Source organism: Hemitrygon akajei, chromosome 4, assembly GCF_048418815.1.
Source record: "Hemitrygon akajei chromosome 4, sHemAka1.3, whole genome shotgun sequence".
Classification (NCBI taxonomy): Eukaryota; Metazoa; Chordata; class Chondrichthyes; order Myliobatiformes; family Dasyatidae; genus Hemitrygon; species Hemitrygon akajei.
In genome coordinates, this window is record NC_133127.1 from 199,927,600 (window position 1) to 199,947,804 (window position 20,205).

At 51.1% G+C, this 20,205-nt stretch overlaps 1 protein-coding gene across 1 annotated transcript; it reads left to right on the plus strand.

The window, feature by feature from the left end:
• The first annotated feature begins 5,543 nt into the window (after positions 1–5,543).
• LOC140727128 (rho-related GTP-binding protein RhoG) lies at positions 5,544–20,066 on the plus strand. The gene is made up of 2 exons (XM_073044424.1): positions 5,544–5,696; positions 18,108–20,066. The coding sequence occupies exon 2, from the start codon at positions 18,137–18,139 to the stop codon at positions 18,710–18,712; it is 576 nt and encodes a 191-aa protein (XP_072900525.1). The 5' UTR covers positions 5,544–5,696; positions 18,108–18,136; the 3' UTR covers positions 18,713–20,066.
• Positions 20,067–20,205: the final 139 nt, after the last annotated feature.

A 20,205-nucleotide genomic window follows, 5' to 3' on the forward strand; every position in this document is an offset into this window, starting at 1 on the left:
TTCCTGGGCTATCTCTACTCCCTTTCTTGAATAAGGGAACAACATCCACAACCCTCCAATCCTCCGGAACCTCTCCCATCCCCATTGATGATGCAAAGATCATCGCCAGAGGCTCAGCAATCTCCTCCCTCGCCTCCCACAGTAGCCTGAGGTACATCTCATCCGGTCCTGGAGACTTATCCAACCTGATGCTTTCCAAAAGCTCCAGCACATCCTCTTTCTTAATATCTACATGCTCAAGCTTTTCAGTCTGCTACAAGTAATCACTACAATCACTAAGATCCTTTTCCATAGTGAATATTGAAGTAAAGTATACATTAAGCACCTCTGCTATTTCCTCCAGTTCCATACACACTTTCCTACTGTCACACTTGACTGGTCCTATTCTTTCACGTCTTATCCTCCTGCTCTTCACATACTTGTAGAATGCCTTGGGGTTTTCCTTAATCCTGCCCACCAAAGCCCTTTCTGGCTCTCCTTTCCTTTTTAAGCTCCTTCCTGTTAGCCTTATAATCTTCTAGATTCCTAACATTACCCAACTCGCTGAACCTTTTGTGAGCTTTTCTTTTCTTCTTGACTAGATTTATTACAGCCTTTGTACACCACGGTTCCTGTACCCTACCATAACTTCCCCGTCTCATTGGAATGTACCTATGCAGAACTCCCCAGAAATATCCCCTGAACATTTGCCACATTTCTTCTGTACTTTTCCCTGAGAACATCGGTTTCCAATTTAAGCTTCTAATTTTCTGCCTGATAGCCTCATAATTTCCCTTACTCCAATTAAACGCTTTTCTAACTTGTCTATTCCTATCTCTCTCCAATGTTATTGTAAAGGAGATAGAATTATGATCACTATCTCCAAAATGCTCTCCCACTGAGAGATCTGACACCTGACCAGGTTCATTTCCCCATACCAGATCAAGTACAGCCTCTCCTCTTGTAGGCTTATCTACATATTGTGTCAAGAAACCTTCCTGAACACACCTAATAAACTCCACCCCATCTCAACCCCTCACTCTAGGGAGATGCCAATCGATATATCAATCCCTGTATGTCCACTGTCTGTCAGTCCCCACTCTCACATGTCACTGTCCGACTCCCTGTATGTCCACTGTCTGTCAGTACCCACTCTCACATGTCACTGTCCGACTCCCTGTATGTCCACTGTCTGTCAGTCCCCACTCTCACATGTCACTGTCCGACTCCCTGTATGTCCACTGTCTGTCAGTCCCCACTCTCACATGTCACTGTCCGACTCCCTGTATGTCCACAGTGTGTCAGTCCCCACTCTCACATGTCACTGTCCGACTCCCTGTATGTCCACTGTCTGTCAGTCCCCACTCTCACATGTCACTGTCCGACTCCCTGTATGTCCACCGTCTGTCAGTCCCCACTCTCACATGTCACTGTCCGACTCCCTGTATGTCCACCGTCTGTCAGTCCCCACTCTCACATGTCACTGTCCGACTCCCTGTATGTCCACCGTCTGTCAGTCCCCACTCTCACATGTCACTGTCCGACTCCCTGTATGTCCACTGTCTGTCAGTCCCCACTCTCACATGTCACTGTCCGACTCCCTGTATGTCCACAGTGTGTCAGTCCCCACTCTCACATGTCACTGTCCGACTCCCTGTATGTCCACTGTCTGTCAGTCCCCACTCTCACATGTCACTGTCCGACTCCCTGTATGTCCACCGTCTGTCAGTCCCCACTCTCACATGTCACTGTCCGACTCCCTGTATGTCCACCGTCTGTCAGTCCCCACTCTCACATGTCACTGTCCGACTCCCTGTATGTCCACCGTCTGTCAGTCCCCACTCTCACATGTCACTGTCCGACTCCCTGTATGTCCACTGTCTGTCAGTCCCCACTCTCACATGTCACTGTCCGACTCCCTGTATGTCCACAGTGTGTCAGTCCCCACTCTCACATGTCACTGTCCGACTCCCTGTATGTCCACAGTGTGTCAGTCCCCACTCTCACATGTCACTGTCCGACTCCCTGTATGTCCACTGTCTGTCAGTCCCCACTCTCACATGTCACTGTCCGACTCCCTGTATGTCCACTGTCTGTCAGTCCCCACTCTCACATGTCACTGTCCGACTCCCTGTATGTCCACTGTCTGTCAGTCTCCACTCTCACATGTCACTGTCCGACTCCCTGTATGTCCACTGTCTGTCAGTCCCCACTCTCACATGTCACTGTCCGACTCCCTGTATGTCCACAGTCTGTCAGTCCCCACTCTCACATGTCACTGTCCGACTCCCTGTATGTCCACTGTCTGTCAGTCCCCACTCTCACATGTCACTGTCCGACTCCCTGTATGTCCACAGTGTGTCAGTCCCCACTCTCACATGTCACTGTCCGACTCCCTGTATGTCCACTGTCTGTCAGTCCCCACTCTCACATGTCACTGTCCGACTCCCTGTATGTCCACAGTGTGTCAGTCCCCACTCTCACATGTCACTGTCCGACTCCCTGTATGTCCACTGTCTGTCAGTCTCCTCTGCCTAACTCTTTGTATGTTGACTGGACATCAGACCGCACTCTCACCCATCACTGTCCACCTGACTGTATGTTCACGGGTAGATAGGGTTGTAAAGAAAGATTTTGACACATTGGCTTTAGTAAATGGATTTACTGAGTACATTAGTTGTGATATTATGTTGAAGACATTGGTGAGGTCTAATTTGGAGTATTGTGTGCAGTTTTGGTCACCTCCCTACAGGAAAGATGTAAACCAGGTTGGAAGAGTACAGGGAAAATTTACAAGGATGATGCCAGGTCTGGAGGACCGGAGTTATGAGGAAAGACTGAATAGGTTAGGACTGTATTCCTTTGAATATATAAGATTGAGAGGAGATTTGAAAGAGGTACACACAGTTACGAATGGTATAGATAGGGTAAATGCAAGCAGTCATTTATTTCCCTCTGAGGCTGGGCGGGACAACCAGAGGTCATGGGTTAAAAGTTAAAGGTGAGAAATTTAAGGGGAACATGATTCACTCAGAGGGTTGTGAGAGTGTGGAACGAGCTGCCAGCACAAGTGGTCCATGTGAGCTCAATTTCAAAGGTTAACTGATGTTTGGATAGGTACATGGATAGTAGGGATATGGAGCGCTATGGTCCTGGTGCAGGTCATTAGGAATAGGCAGTTTAAATGGTTTTGGCATGGACTAGATGGGCTGAAGGGCCTGTTTCTGTGCTGTACTTCACCATAACTCTGACTCTTTTCCTCTTTTCCAGAAGTTCTCCCACACAAAAACAGCCCAAACCGTGCACCTGCCTTGGGGCCATACATCACACAAACAAGGGCATTACAGAGTGAAATAGATCAACTGGCTGTGTGGCGTCACAGCAACAAGCAGGCACTCAACACCAGTCAGCTGAAGGAATTGATCGTGGACGTCAGGAAGGGAAGTTGAGGGAACACACGCTAGTCATCACCCATGGAAAGGTTAGCAGTTTCAAGTTCCTAGGTGTCCACATCTCTGAGGGTCATTCCCAGACCCGGCACATTGGTGCGATCATGACAAAAGCATGGCAGAGGCTATATTTCATCAGGAGTTCGGGAGATTTGGTATGTCTACTTCCATATATTGCCATGAAAACCCTGTCTCGACTTAACAACTGACAAGTTTGTACCGTGGAGAGCATCACCGCCTGGTTTGGAGACTCCAGTAAACTCACTCAGTTCCATCACTGGCACTAGCCTCCCACCACTGAGTATCCATCACTATCTAGTCCGTGCCCTCTTCTCATTGGTACCATTAGGGGAGAGGTACAGGAGCCAAAAGACCCACACTTAGGGTTTTAGAAATGGCTCCTTCCCCTCTGCCATCAGATTTCTGAACAGTCCATGAACACCTTTGTGTTATTTCACTTTTGCACACTTCTGTAACTTACAGTAATTTTTAATATGCCTTGCATTGTACTGCTGCTGCAGAACAGCAAACTTCACAAGATATATCACTACTAACAAGCCTGATTCTGCTGCTGACAATCCGTAAGGTTAATTCTCAGTGAACTCTGATTTTGATGTGCGTCCTTCACTAACAGTGATAATACTTTTTATCTTTTTGAAAGGAAGTTTATTCAGTGATTACAGTTCAACACTTCAGTACTCTGCAATACCAGGCTCCTTAAAGTTGTCATAGTCGGGGCAGGGGTGGTGGGGATAAGCTCCCACTGCCTATTCAATGGTGGTGGTGTAGTGGCATTGGCTCTGGACCTCAAGGCAGATGGTCCTGAGTTCAAATCCAGCCGGGTCCCAGCCTGGGCAGCAGCAGTAACCGCGGAGAAGAAAGGCCTGGTAACCTACTTGCCTGTCTCGACTTAACGACTGAATAACAACAACCAACCTATTAAACCCTGGTCTTTACATGTGGATTAGCTACTAAGCTCTGTGGAACTGTTTCTACCGACAGGAAAAGGGGCAAAGGCAGGTTGATGGGGCTCATCAGCCGTGGTTGGCAGCTCATTTTGAAGGAAAACTCTGATCTCAACACCCACACATGGGGAAGGCTTTGGCAGTAAAAATCTGGATCTGGAGTCCCCGTGGCAGTCCTACACGAGTACACTGCTAACTGGTGGCTGGGTTCATCAGATGCATGGAGGGGGAGTTTGCTACGTGCTTGCTCTCCATATCGTACTGCCCTGGCAGCTAGGACCCGGACCGATGGAAGACCTGACAACACACATTATTTACAATTATACAGTCACTTCAGTCCACAACACACTCACACCCCTGTGGTCCTTACCATTCCAGGAAAAGCCCCAGTTGTACCCACAGACATTGTGTGCTCCTGACTGTGAAGAGGACCCTCGAATTACAAGGATGTATTGTTGCTGGGTCTTGAGGACCTGAGTTATGGGGAAAGGGCAAATAGGTTTGGACTTTATTCGCTGGAGTGTATGAGAATGAGGGGAAATTTGACAGAGGTATAGAAAATTATGAGAGGTATAGGCAAGCAGGCTTTTCCAGGTTGTGTGAGACTAGACTGGAGGTCATTGGGTTAAGGGTGAAAGGTGAAATGTTTACAGGGAACTTCTTCACTCAGAGGGAGGTGAGGGTGTGCCAGAGTGAAGTGGTGGCTCTGGGTTTGATTTCAGAATACAAGGGAAGTTTGCCTAAGTACATGGACGGGAAGGGTCTGGAGGGCAAATCCCCGTGTGTGGAACTGGGTCCTGGTCTCACCATACCTTGACTATTCTGTTCAGTGACTTGATGGAGGTGTGCGATGACAGGAGGCATAGATCAAGTGGACAGTCAGAGACCTTTTCCCCAGGACAGAAATGGCTTTTATGAATGGCCATAATTTGGAAAGCATTGGAGGGATGTCAGAGGTAGTCTTTGATACTCAGATAGCCTTCTCATAATGTGGGAAAGTTGACAAGATGATCAGGATTGATTAATATTTAAGGTTTTTGTACACCCCACCTCCTCACCATGCCCTTCACTTTTTCCCTCCCCTCCTCCTCCCTTTGCTCCTCCCCACTGCTCTTTCCGTTTCCCTTCCCCTCCCCTCCCTCTCACCGTCCCTGCCCCGGTGGGCCCCACGAGGAGCAGCCGCGTTGCCCTTTTAATGGTTTCCCGGCCTCGCCATTTCCTGGGGGCTGTCACTGGGGCGACTTCCTCCGCGGGCGTACACTTCCTCGATCAACGGGCCGGCGGAGAGCGGAGGCGATGCGAGGTGAGGGAGCGGTATATGGGGTGGTGGTCGGGGTCGGGGTCAGGGATGGGGCTGGAGGGGAGACATGAGCTGAGGGGAAGTGTTGCGGAGGGAGCGCGGGCAGCAGGGGGCGGCGACGGGCGCGAGGACCCGGGGGAGTCCGGACCCGCGCAAACTTTATAAAACTTTCAGATCTTCGTAAAAAGTTTTGGTGAAATCGTGAGAGCGGAGCGGGAGGGGTGAGGAGGGTCGGGGTGGGGGTGGGGGTGGGAGATGGAGGAAGAAGGATTAACGATTCCAGCCGATTGGTAATTTTGGGATGTTCAGGCGGACTCTTTCCTCTTCCTCTCGCCTACCATCTCTCTCCTTCCTTCTCCACCACTCCCTCTACCTCCACCTCTTCCCCTCCCCCATCCTTCTCCCCTCCTCTCACCCCTTCTCCTTTTACCCCTCTCACCATACTCACCCCACTCACCCCCCTCACCACACTCCCCCAACACACCCCTCCCCCTCTCTCACACCCTCCCCTCTCTTCCCCTCCTCTCTCTCCCCCTCACCCCTTTACCCTCTTCCACTCCCCTCCCTCACTCCCTCCCCACCCTGACCCTCATTCACTACCCCCACCTCACCCAGTGTGAACAGGAAGCTGTCACTGTCACTGACAGGAGTGACAAGTTGGCTAACACTTTCGACACCTGGTTCCGATCTCTCCGCCTGATGCAATTGTGGAGCTCGTCCTCAGTTTGTGCCAGGAATGGGCTTTCCCAACTTCCGCGTTCCATGTTCTGGGGTTGCCTGCTCCCCAGAACCCGTCCCAGGGGGAAGGGCACACTCTGTCCGAGAACCTTTCCTCTCTGCCCTGCCTGCGATGGTTGGCAGCTCGGTCTGGGGGCTGGGAATTTTGGCACAAGGAAATCTGGGACCTGGGGAAAATGGATGGGGAGCAGGCCAGAGGATGAATTGAATGGATTCACGTCTGTATGAGTGTCCATGTCCACATCTCAGGGGTACCTACAGTCAGTGTCACTTTCCTGCATAAATTAGCTTTCTAAAACTCTAGTTAGGTCATTTCTGGAGAACTGCGTACAATTCTAGTTGCCGCACCATAGGAAGGATGTTGAAGCTTTGGAGAGGGGCAGAAGAGGTTCACTAGGATGCTGCCTGGTTGACAGGAAGTCGGACGAACTTGGGCTGATTTTCTCTGGAGCAGCAGAGGCTGAGGGGAGATCAGACGGAGGTTTTGTAAGGTGCATTGGCGGAGTAGACAGTCGGTATCTGTTTCCCAGGGTTGAAATGTCTAACGCCAGAGGGCACGCATTTAAGATGACAGTGTAATTGCAAAGGAGATGGGAGGGCCAAGTTTTTTTACACAGAGAGTGGAGGGAGCCTGGGGTGGGAGTAGAGGCAGATATGAAAGATGAGCTTTATTTATCACATATACAAGAAAACATCCATTACAATGTGTCCAAGACAGTTTGAGGATGTGCTGGGGTCAGTCCCCGTGTTGCCATGCTACCACAAAGCCAATATAGCATGCCTACAACTTACTAACCCTGAGCACGGTGGGAGGAAACCGGAGCACACGGACAAAACCTACGTGGTCACGTTGAGAACATAGCAACAGTGATGGGAACTGAACTCGGGTGCTGGCAGTCGAATACTTACTGCAATGGCCGGTACAATAGGGAAATCTACCAGGCTGTTAGAAAGACACGTGACTGAGCAGAAAATGGACATTCTGAACGTAGAACATAGAATAGTACAGCGCAGCACATTACAGGCCCTTCGGCCCACAATGTTGTGCCAACCTTCAAACCCTGCCTCCCATATAACCCCCCACTTTAAATTCCTCCATATACCTGTCTAGTAGTCTCTTAAACTTTACTAGTGTATCTGCCTCCACCACTGACTCAGGCAGTGCATTCCACGCACCAACCGCTCTCTGAGTGAAAAACCTTCCTCTAATATCCCCCTTGAACTTCCCTCCCGTTACCTTAAAGCCATGTCCTCTTGTAATGAGCAGTGGTGCCCTGGGGAAGAGGCGCTGGCTGTCCACTCTGTCTATTCCTCTTAATATCTTGTTATTAAGGGTTAAGTTGAGCTGGGCTTTTGATTGTGTGACACAGTAGTGATTAGTTTGACAGCACCGATCACACCATTTGGGGGTCAGTCATCGCTGTCAGTACGGAGTTTCTGTGTTCTCTGCTGTGACTGTGTGCATTTCCTCCCACATTCCAAAGATGTACAGGTTGGGGTTAGTGAGTTCTGAACATGCTATGTGGTGACAACCGTGAGCTGCCCCCTGCACATCCTCGGACACAAAACAATGCATTTCGCTCTCTCAGTCTTGCTCACCTTCTAGCTATTGTCCTTTCCCTCCCATCCCTGCCGTCCCACCTTTTTATTCTGGCGTCTTCCCCTTCATTTCCAGTCCTGATGAAGGGTCTCAGCTCAAAATGTTGACTGTTTATCCATTTCCATAGAGGCTGCCTGGCCTGCTAGTTCCGCCAGCATTTTGCGTGTGTTGCTCTGGATTTCCTGCAGACACTCTTGCATTTCACTCTATGTTTTGATGTTTTAATGTACATGTGACAAACGAAAGCTATTTTTTCTCTCTTCATGACTTTGGCTCAACGCTGTGGGCCGATGGTTTGCGTACGAGCTGAGCGCAGTGAGATGTAGAAATCATGGACATAGACACTTCCCTCTCCACTCCTATTCCAGCAGAGGAGGGGTCAGTGAACCCTCAGCCGATTGGCTGCCTTCCCTCAGCTTGGGGTCATTGGCACTGAGGTCTGATTGAACAGAGAGTTTTTGGCCTGGCTGACACCATGGCTGCTGAGGATGGGGTAACAGGACTATGAGGCTGCTGCTCTCTCTAGGCTGGGAATCAAGAGCAGGAACGGCAGGCAAACTCTCAAGCAAGCAATGAATGTAGTGGTGGTGGGGGGGAATCTTTCCCCTGGGGGTGGGAGAGGTAGTGAAGTGGAAAATGTTAACCCTTGGTTGTGCAGGAAGTTCAATCACACAGCCTGGGAGAGTGCCAGGAGATTTACAAGTACAAAATCAAGTATCAGAATCTGGTATATTATCATTGACATATAGAACACAGGCCATTTGGCCCACAATGTTGTGCCAACCTTTTACACCTGCTCTGAAATCAATCCAATGCTTCCCTCCCACATAGCCCTCCATCTTTCTGTCATCCATAGGCCCAACTAAAAGGGGAGATTAGGGTAGCGGGATAAGTTTTAGGGAACAACAGAAGGGTGTGGGAAGGAGTGGGGCAGTGGGATTAGTTTGAGGAGCGAGGAGGCACTGGGATTAGTTTGGGGAGGGAGAGGGCACTGGGATTAGTTTGGGAGGGGGGCAGGGTTCTGTGAATAGTTTGGGGAGGGAGGGGGCTCTGTGAATAGTTCAGGGAGGGCGTTATATGAAAAATAAACAAAAAGTAAGCAGAGTAGAAAGAGTGAAACAGTGAGGTCGTGTTCACGGGCTCATTGCCTGTCAGAAATCTGATGGGGGAGGGGAAGAAGCTGTTTCTGAATCATTGAGTGTGTGTCTTCTGGCTACTGAACCTCCTCCCTGATGGTAGCAATGAGAAGAGGGCATGTCCTGGGTGATGGGGAATCTTAATGATGGACATCGCCTTTCCGAGGCATCGTCTTTTGAAGATGTCTTTGGCCCTGGGGAGGGTTTTCTGATCCCGTGCAGTGGCCCCTCCATTCCAGATGGTGATAAAACCAGTCAGACTACTCTCCACAGTAGTCTGCTGGAGAATTTGGTGACATACCAACTCCTAATGAAGTGGAGCCACTACTGTGCCTTCTTTGTGACTGCATCGATGTGCTGAACTGACAATAGATCTCAGGGTTCCCTTGGGATGATGTTGTCCAGCTCTCACATTGTCCTCACTTCCGTACCATAGCTTTGCACCTGTCTCCACCACGTCACCGTCAGACTGAAACTTGCCCCAACTCCTTGACCTCTGTCACGCACTGCCACTCTGCCCAGTCTCACTCACCCCATCTTGGGGAATGGGTGGGGATCCAGTGCTCGCATTCATTTCGAGAGGACTAGAATATAAAATCAAGGATGCAATGCTGAGGCTTTATCAAGCATTTGTCAGACCACACTCGGAGTATTGTGAGCAGTTTTGGGCCCCTTGTCTAAGAAAAGATGTCCTGGCATTGGAGAGGGTCCAGAGCAGGTTCACGAGAATTATCCTGGGAATGAAAGGGTTAATGTATGGCCTGTATATGCTGGAGTTAGTTAGAATGAAGAGGGATCTCATTGAAACCCATTCAATATTGAAAGGCCTGGAAGGCTGTTTCCTATAGTGGGGGTGTCTAGGACCAGAGGGCAGAACCTCAGAATAGAGGGACATCCCTTTAGATCAGAGATGAGGAATTTCATCAGCCAGAGGGTGGTGAATCAGTGAATTCATTGCCAGTCAGCTGTGGAGGCCAAGTTATTGGGTATATTTAAAGCAGAGATTGATAGGCTCACGATCAGTCAGGACGTCAAAGGTTATGGGGAGAAGGCAGGAGAATGGGGTTGGGAGGGATAGTAAATCAGTCATGATGGAATGGCTGAGCAGGCCTGATGGGCCGAACTCTTCTCTGATGCCTCATGGGGATTGGAGGACCTGTGTGTACAGGGAGCGGTTGGATAGGGTAGGGCCGCTTGCTGGAGCGCAGATCGTAGGATATCCTTATGGAGGGTATAAAATCATGTGGGGTTAGACAATTTAGAACTAGGGGGCACATGTTTAAGGTAGTAGGGGAGGGATTTAATAGGAAATCAAGGGGCAACTTCTTCACCCAGAGGGTGGTGGGTTTATGGAACGAGCTGCCAGAGGAGGTGGTTGAGACAGGTACAATAACAACTTTTTTGAGTGTAACACACACATTCACAATTCTGGATCAACTTAGCAGGTCAGGCAGCGTCTGCAGAGAGGAATAAACAGTCGACGTTTTGGGCTGAGACCTTAATCTGAGTTCCTCCAGCATTTTGTGTGTGTTACTCTGGATTTCCAGCATCTGCAAAATCTCCTGTGTTAAGGGCCTTGCACAGAAAGGTTGAAGGGGTTCTCAACCTGGGGTCCATGCATAGAAAAGGTTGGGGACCTCTGGTATAGAGGAGGGCCAAATGGGACTGTCTCAGATGGGCATCTAGCTCAGTCTGATCCAATGCCGAAGAGCCTTTTTCCTGTTGTGTGGCTCTCTGTCCATACCCCAGGGTACACTATTCAGCATTTTGCATGTGTAGCCTGGGGAACTATTTGCTGGTGAGGGATACAGGGGGTGCGAAGGGTGGGGATGCTGATGTTTGCAGCTGTACCAGATGTTCTCTACAGTACACGACTGAACCAGCTGGAGAAGAGTTGTGTCATAACATGGGCTAAGAAGTGCCAGGTGGAGTTTAACCCAGAAAAGTGTGAACGGATTCGTTTTGGAGGGTGGGATTTGAAGGATTAATGACAGGACCTTAGAATACAGGGTTAATGACAGGACTCTTAGCAGTGTGGAGGAACAGAGGGATCTTGGGGGCCATGTCCATAGATCCCTCAAAGTTGCTGCACAAGTTGATATGGTGGTTAAAAAGGTGTATGGTGTGTTGGTTGTCATTAGTCAGAGGACTGAGTTCAAGACCCCGGAGATAATGTTGCAGCTGCATAAAACTTTGGTCAGACCACACTTGGAATATTGTGTTCAGTTCTAGTCACATCATTATAGGAAGGACGTGGAAGCTTTAGAGAGGGCGTAGAGGGGATTTACTGGGATGCTGCCTGGTTTAGAGAGCGTGTCTTGTGAGGAGAGGTAGAATGAGCTGGGCTTTTTCTCTTCCGAGAGGAGGATGAGAGGTGACTTGATGGAGGTGAACCAGATGAGAATCATAGACAGAGTGGACAGCCAGAGACATTTTCCCAGACTCTAAATGGCTGACACAAGGGAGCATAAATTGAAGATGATTGGAGGAAGGTATAGGGGAATGCCAGAGGGAGCTTTTTTACACAGTGGTGGGTGTGTGATCTTACAGTAGGAGAGCTGGGGGGGGTGGGTGTATGAGAAGTACTTGGGATGGTAGTAGAGGCAGATACATTCGGGATATTTCAGAGACTCAGGCACATGGATGATAGAAAAATGGAGGGCTAAGAACAGGTTAAAGGGTTGGCACCACATCGTAGACTGAAGGGCCTGTAGAGTTCTCTGTTCTACATATCCGATGTCATGAGTCCTGTCAGACCCTCTGATTCCGGCTTCTCTGATCAGATTCAGCTGAAATGGGTGCAAGGACATGGAAGTTACTGGTTTACAGGCAAAGATTAAAATCGAGATGGAGAACAGTGCAGAGGGTGGGGTCAGAGAAAATAAAACTTCCTGAGGAAGAAAGAAGTTTACTTACTGTTTAGGAAGCAAAGATCAGACAGGGCTCTAGAGCATGCAGGGCACTCGGTACAGGTTAAGAATGGACAGAGGGGGCATGAGAAGGCCTTGGCATGTACAAACGTACAGGAGGATTACTGGAGGGAGGGTGGGAGCAACCGGGCTAGAAGGGGAAACAGGTGCCTGGTGTTGGAGGAGGTAGGGGAGGTCATTAATGAATACCTTGCTTCAGTGTTCACCAGTGAGAGGGACCTTGACGACTGAGGACAGCGATGATTTGGTAAGACATGTCAACGTTAAAGAAAGAGCTGTGTCCCCAGGGCCAGATGGGATATATGCCAGGTTACTGCAGGAAGCAAGGAAAGAGATTGCTGCACCTCTGGCGATGAGCTGTGCATCCTCACTGGCCACAGGAACAGTACCAGATGACTGGAGGGTGGCCAACAAACAGAGTAGGGATAATCCTGGGAATTATAGACCAGTGAGTCCTACTTCATGGTGGGCAAACTATTGGAGAGGATTCTTAGAGACAGGATTTAGAGTAGGATGGAATTTCAGCATCACATTGTGGGCCAAAAGGCCTGCACTGTGCTGTAGTTCTGTGTTCTCTGAACTGGGCTGCAACCACAACTGGGTCTGGGGAGCTGGTCACACTGTGATCTATTCTTACATGCGGCTTAAGTGTCATACAGTGTAGTCAGCACTTTGTAGTTGCAGGTTTTCAGAGTCTGCAGCTTTCGTTTGTTCTCTGTTGGGAAACTGCTGAGGAAGTAGAACTGGCCTCCTTCGGGGGAGTCGAAAATGACGCAGAACATTCAATGAAAATGAGGAACCCGCAGTCACTAATGGCACAAAATTCAAATCAGGAGGGTGGGTGGGGTTTGGCACAGATTTCCCGAGCTGATGGTGCAATGATGGGGAGGTGCAGAGAATGCCGCTGTCAGTCGGAGGCCGTGAAGGTGAGGGACATAAGGCTGTGGGGAGTAAAATGTTGAGGAGCACCAGGGCTTGTACTAGGAGTTCAGAAGAATAGGGGGATCTCATTGAAACCCACCAAATATTGAAAGGCCTAGATAGAGTGGATGCGCAGAGGATGTTTCCTATAGTGGGGGGTCTAGGACCAGAGGACACAGATAGAGTGGATGCGCAGAGGATGTTTCCTATAGTGGGGGAGTCCAGGACCAGAGGACACAGATAGAATGGATGTGGAGAGGATGTTTCCTATAGTGGGGGAGTCCAGGACCAGAGGACACAGATAGAGTGGATGTGGAGAGGATGTTTCCTATAGTGGGGGGAGTCTAGGACCAGAGGACACAGATAGAGTGGATGTGGAGAGGATGATTCCTATAGTGGGGGAGTCTAGGACCAGAGGACACAGATAGAGTGGATGTGGAGAGGATGTTTCCTATGGTGGGGGAGTCTAGGACCAGAGGACACAGATAGAGTGGATGCGCAGAGGATGTTTCCTATGGTGGGGGAGTCTAGGACCAGAGGACACAGATAGAGTGGATGCGCAGAGGATGTTTCCTATGGTGGGGGAGTCTAGGACCAGAGGACACAGATAGAGTGGATATGGAGAGGATGTTTCCTATAGTGGGAGAGTCTAGGACCAGAGGACACAGATAGAGTGGATGCGCAGAGGATGTTTCCTATGGTGGGGGAGTCTAGGACCAGAGGACACAGATAGAGTGGATGTGGAGAGGATGTTTCCTATGGTGGGGGAGTCTAGGACCAGAGGACACAGATAGAGTGGATATGGAGAGGATGTTTCCTATAGTGGGAGAGTCTAGGACCAGAGGACACAGATAGAGTGGATGCGCAGAGGATGTTTCCTATAATGGGGGAGTCTAGGACCAGAGGACACAGATAGAGTGGATGCGCAGAGGATGTTTCCTATGGTGGGGGGAGTCTAGGACCAGAGGACACAGATAGAGTGGATGCGCAGAGGATGTTTCCTATGGTGGGGGAGTCTAGGACCAGAGGACACAGATAGAGTGGATGTGGAGAGGATGTTTCCTATAGTGGGGGAGTCTAGGACCAGAGGACACGGATAGAGTGTTTGTAGAGAGGATGTTTCCTATAGTGGGGGGAGTCTAGGACCAGAGGACACAGATAGAGTGTTTGTAGAGAGGATGTTTCCTATAGAGGGGGAGTCTAGGACCAGAAGACACAGATAGAGTGGATGCGCAGAGGATGTTTCCTTTGGTGGGGGAGTCTAGGACCAGAGGGACACAGATAGAGTGGATGTGGAGAGGATGTTTCCTGTGGTGGGGGGAGTCTAGGACTAGAGGACACAGATAGAGTGGATGTGGAGAGGATGTTTCCTATAGTGGGGGAGTCTCGGACCAGAGGGACACAGACAGAGTGGATGCGCAGAGGATGTTTCCTATGGTGGGGGAGTCTCGGACCAGAGGACACAGATAGAGTGGATGTGGAGAGGATGTTTCCTGTGGTGGGCGAGTCTAGGACCAGAGGACACAGATAGAGTGGAGGTGGAGAGGATGTTTCCTATAGTGGGAGAGTCTAGGACCAGAGGACACAGATAGAGTGGATGCGCAGAGGATGTTTCCTATGGTGGGCGAGTCTAGGACCAGAGGAAACAGATAGAGTGGATGTGGAGAGGATGTTTCCTATAGTGGGGGAGTTTAGGACCAGAGGACACAGATAGAGTGGATGTGGAGAGGATGTTTCCTATAGTGGGGGAGTCTAGGACCAGAGGACACGGATAGAGTGTTTGTAGAGAGGATGTTTCCTATAGTGGGGGGAGTCTAGGACCAGAGGACACAGATAGAGTGTTTATGGAGAGGATGTTTCCTATAGTGGGGGGGGGGGGGGGGAGTCTAGGACCAGAGGACACAGATAGAGTGGATGTGGAGAGGATGTTTCCTATAGTGGGGGAGTCTAGGACCAGAGGACACAGATAGAGTGGATGTGGAGAGGATGTTTCCTATAGTGGGGGAGTCTAGGACCAGAGGACACGGATAGAGTGGATGCGCAGAGGATGTTTCCTATAGTGGGGGAGTCTAGGACCAGAGGACACAGATAGAGTGGATGTGGAGAGGATGTTTCCTATAGTGGGGGAGTCTCGGACCAGAGGACACAGACAGAGTGGATGTGGAGAGGATGTTTCCTGTGGTGGGCGAGTCTAGGACCAGAGGACACAGATAGAGTGGATGTGGAGAGGATGTTTCCTATAGTGGGGGAGTCTCGGACCAGAGGACACAGACAGAGTGGATGTGGAGAGGATGTTTCCTGTAGTGGGGGAGTCTCGGACCAGAGGACACAGATAGAGTGGATGTGGAGAGGATGTTTCCTATAGTGGGGGAGTCTAGGACCAGAGGACACAGATAGAGTGGATGTGGAGAGGATGTTTCCTATAGTGGGGGAGTCTCGGACCAGAGGACACAGACAGAGTGGATGTGGAGAGGATGTTTCCTGTAGTGGGGGAGTCTCGGACCAGAGGACACAGATAGAGTGGATGTGGAGAGGATGTTTCCTATAGTGGGGGAGTCTAGGACCAGAGGACACAGATAGAGTGGATGTGGAGAGGATGTTTCCTATAGTGGGGGAGTCTCGGACCAGAGGACACAGACAGAGTGGATGTGGAGAGGATGTTTCCTGTGGTGGGCGAGTCTAGGACCAGAGGACACAGATAGAGTGGATGTGCAGAGGATGTTTCCTGTAGTGGGAGAGTCTAGGACCAGAGGACACAGATAGAGTGGATGCGCAGAGGATGTTTCCTATAGTGGGGGAGTCTAGGACCAGAGGACACAGATAGAGTGGATGCGCAGTGGATGTTTCCTATAGTGGGGGAGTCTAGGACCAGAGGACACAGATAGAGTGGATGTGCAGAGGATGTTTCCTGTAGTGGGAGAGTCTAGGACCAGAGGACACAGATAGAGTGGATGCGCAGAGGATGTTTCCTATAGTGGGGGAGTCTAGGACCAGAGGACACAGATAGAGTGGATGCGCAGAGGATGTTTCCTATAGTGGGGGGTCTAGGACCAGAGGACACAGATAGAGTGGATGTGGAGAGGATGTTTCCTATAGTGGGGGAGTCTAGGACCAGAGGACACAGATAGAGTGGATGTGGAGAGGATGTTTCCTATAGTGGGGGAGTCTAGGACCAGAGGACACAGATAGAGTGGATGCGCAGAGGATGTTTCCTATAGTGGGGGAGTCTAGGACCAGAGGACACAGATAGAGTGGATGCGGAGAGGATGTTTCCTATGGTGGGGGAGTCTAGGACCAGAGGACACAGATAGAGTGGATGTGGAGAGGATGTTTCCTATGGTGGGGGAGTCTAGGACCAGAGGACACAGATAGAGTGGATGTGGAGAGGATGTTTCCTATAGTGGGAGAGTCTAGGACCAGAGGACACAGATAGAGTGGATGCGCAGAGGATATTTCCTATGGTGGGGGAGTCTCGGACCAGAAGACACAGATAGAGTGGATGTGGAGAGGATGTTTCCTATGGTGGGGGAGTCTCGGACCAGAGGACACAGATAGAGTGGATGTGGAGAGGATGTTTCCTGTGGTGGGCGAGTCTAGGACCAGAGGACACAGATAGAGTGTTTATGGAGAGGATGTTTCCTATAGTGGGGGAGTCTAGGACCAGAGGACACAGATAGAGTGTTTATGGAGAGGATGTTTCCTATGGTGGGGGAGTCTAGGACCAGAGGACACAGACAGAGTGGATGCGCAGAGGATGTTTCCTATAGTGGGGGAGTCTCAGACCAGAGGACACAGATAGAGTGGATGTGGAGAGGATGTTTCCTATGGTGGGGGAGTCTCGGACCAGAGGACACAGATAGAGTGGATGTGGAGAGGATGTTTCCTGTGGTGGGCGAGTCTAGGACCAGAGGACACAGATAGAGTGTTTATGGAGAGGATGTTTCCTATGGTGGGGGAGTCTAGGACCAGAGGACACAGACAGAGTGGATGCGCAGAGGATGTTTCCTATAGTGGGGGAGTCTCGGACCAGAGGACACAGATAGAGTGGATGTGGAGAGGATGTTTTCTGTGGTGGGCGAGTCTAGGACCAGAGGGATGTCCATTTAGAACGGAGATGAGGAGGAATTTCTTTAGACAGAGGCTGGTGAATCTGGAATCCATTGTCTCAGATGGCTGTGCAGGCCAACTCATTGGGTATATTTAAGGTGGAGGTTGATAGATTCTTGGTAAGTAAGTCAAAGGTTACGGGGAGAAAGCAGGAAAATGGGGCCCAGAGGGATAATAAATCAGCCATGAAGGAATGGCAGACTCGATGGGCTGAATGGCCTCATTCTGCTCCTATGTCTGATGGTGTAGACCTGTCAGTCCTATTTCTCCCTGCTCCATAATCAGCCACCCCAGGCAAACATAGATTGCCCCTCCCACACTCATCAAACAGGGTTCACTCTGCTCATTAACGAAAGCGATGATTGTGTTGAGGGAGTAGTGTGTTACAGCTACACTTGGCAACTCTGTGGGTTTCAGAGGATGAGGTGTTTCTTGGGGGTGTCTGGTGTTTGTGGTTTTACTCACTGCCCCGGGGCCCGGGGCGAATTCTCCACCCATCACTGACCTAGCAACACCTCATGTTCTGAATGGGTACCCTCCAACCTGACGGCATGAACGTCAAGTTCTCTAATTTCCGGTAATTTCTCCCCATTCTGGCTCCCCTCCCACTCCTTATCCTCCTCATCTGCCCAGCATTTCCCTCTGGTTCCCCTCCTCCTTCCCTTCTCCCAGATCAGATTCCTTCTCCAGTCCTTTATCTCTTTCACCCTTCCCCCTGGCCTGGTCTCACATCGCCTGCCAGCTTGTCCTCCTCCTCTCACAGCCACCTTCTGACGTCCTTTCCAGTTCCGGTGCTGGGCTCGAGCCCGAAATGTTGACTCTCTATTTCTCTCCATGGATGCTGCCTGACCGGCATCCTGTGGGTGGTGTTTGAGGTTTGACCGCAGTCCTGGGTCAGTGGTTGGGATGAGTTGGGGGGGGCGGTTTGATACTTTGTCCCATCACTGATCTGTTGGGTGTTCCTGGGGGGGTGTCTCTGCAGGTTGTTGACGTGCTGAAGGAGACTTGGAAATGCAGAGCATCAAGTGTGTGGTGGTGGGTGACGGGGCAGTAGGCAAGACCTGTCTGCTCATCTGTTACACGACCAACGCCTTTCCCAAGGAGTACATCCCCACCGTGTTTGACAACTACAGCGCACAGATCACGGTGGACTCTCGGACTGTCAGCCTCAATCTGTGGGACACAGCCGGCCAGGAGGAGTACGACCGGCTGCGGACATTATCCTACCCCCAGACCAACGTCTTCATCATCTGCTTCTCCATTGCCAGTCCCCCATCCTATGAGAATGTGCGCCACAAGTGGTACCCCGAGGTGACCCACCACTGCCCTGACGTGCCCATGCTGTTGGTGGGCACCAAGAAGGATCTACGTAGTGACCCCGAGACCATCAGGAAGCTGAAAGAGCAGAGCCTGGCGCCCATATCACAACACCAGGGGAGCGGCTTGGCTAAGCAGATCCAGGCCGTCAAGTACTTGGAGTGTTCCGCTCTGAACCAGGACGGCATCAAGGATGTCTTCGCCGAGGCTGTGCGCGCTGTCATCAACCCTACCCCTATCAAGGCCAAGAAGTCTTGCGTGCTCTTGTGAGGAAGGACTGCACTCCCCTCGGCCTCTGTACCCTCAGTCCCTCTCCACACACCTCTCTTCCCTCAATACCCTCTCCCCTCAACTCCTCTCTCCCTTTCCTTTCCATTCTCTCTCCTTTACCCCTCTGCTCTCACATCCACCCTCCCTCCCCTTCCCCCCTCTCCCTCTCACAGGACCCTCCTCAGAGGGACCTTGCACCTGTGAGGGCTTGGTTTTGGAGAGAGGATAGCAAGTTCTTTCTCCACTGCTCTTCCTCTGTCTCTGTCCCGAGTTCCTGTCTGTCAGTGTGTCAAAGACGGGGGCTTTAGGCTGGTGTACCCATGGGTGGAGGGTGTGTCCAGGTGTCCCACACTGCGACGGAGAGTCGAGGAACACCGTATGCCTGCTCTGTGATGTCCAGTCCCATTGGTCGGAGAGGCCAGCACCCTCCCCTGACCCTGGGCACCCTCTGGCAGGCCCCTGCCAGTCCGAGAGGGGTCAGAGGGTAGGGATGCCCCAGGGCCTGCTCACAGCTCCCTTGGAGAATTGTACCATTCCCGGCAAAGAGTTGCGGAAGGTGGAAGCGGGACTGTGGGTCGGGAGAGTGTGTGTGTAACCCAGATGGGGATGCACCATCCCTTGGACTGCCCCACCCAGGGTAATTCCCTCTCCTCGGTCCCCCAACCCCAGGGTAATGCCCTGCCCTAGGTTCCTCTCCCTTGGCTCACCGTCCCCTGCATCTCTGCCCACACCCAGGGCAGTGGCTCTCAAAACTGCTCCTGCATGCAGCCCCCCCCCCCACCGATCTGGGAGCTCTCTGGTGGTGTCTGGGACTTGTCTGCCTCGGCCCTACGTCCTCACCATCGCTCCCTTCCCTCCCACCCCGGGACAACTTTCTCCAGCATGGACTGAAGGACTCATCCCCATAGTGATATGGTGGGGGAGCATCTGGCCCTCCCAGGTACATTGTGACCCTCCCCTTCAATCTGCAGGGTGGGGATCCCCACCCCCCCCCCCCGCCACCTCCCCCTTCTACGTCACAGCAGCCTTGATCTACCGTGTTACTTGCCTCTGTGGAGCCACAGGAAGGGAGGGGCTTTGTTATGGGTTCCCTTTCCCGGGGTGACCCCTCCACCATCTCCTCAGGTCTCGGCCCACCGCTTGAAGCTGAGTTCGGGTCCCTGGGGTGAATCCTGAGATTCACCCCCCCACCCACTGCTGAACAGTGAGCTTTTTTTTACTAAAGAATGAAGTGTATTGCCTCACCCTGGGGTGTCACAGAGGTGATCTGTGTCCGTGTAACCCCCTGTGAGGGTGCCTCTTGCTGCAGCAACTTGTCTAACCATGGTCAGCTAATAAAATTTGTGTTTCATGGCGTGAGGTTTTGATTCTGGTGTCCTGCGGCCTGCAGACGTCATGGTAACCAGCCTAGGCCGAGGGAGGGGGAGAGACATGGGGTTAAGGGTTGTGGCAGTCCGAGGTTGGAGGGACGCAGGAAGTTAGGACAAGGACAT

Bases quoted from the DNA above. Each gene is read 5' to 3' on its own strand.
- LOC140727128 (XM_073044424.1), top strand. From the start codon at position 18,137: ATGCAGAGCATCAAGTGTGTGGTGGTGGGTGACGGGGCAGTAGGCAAG.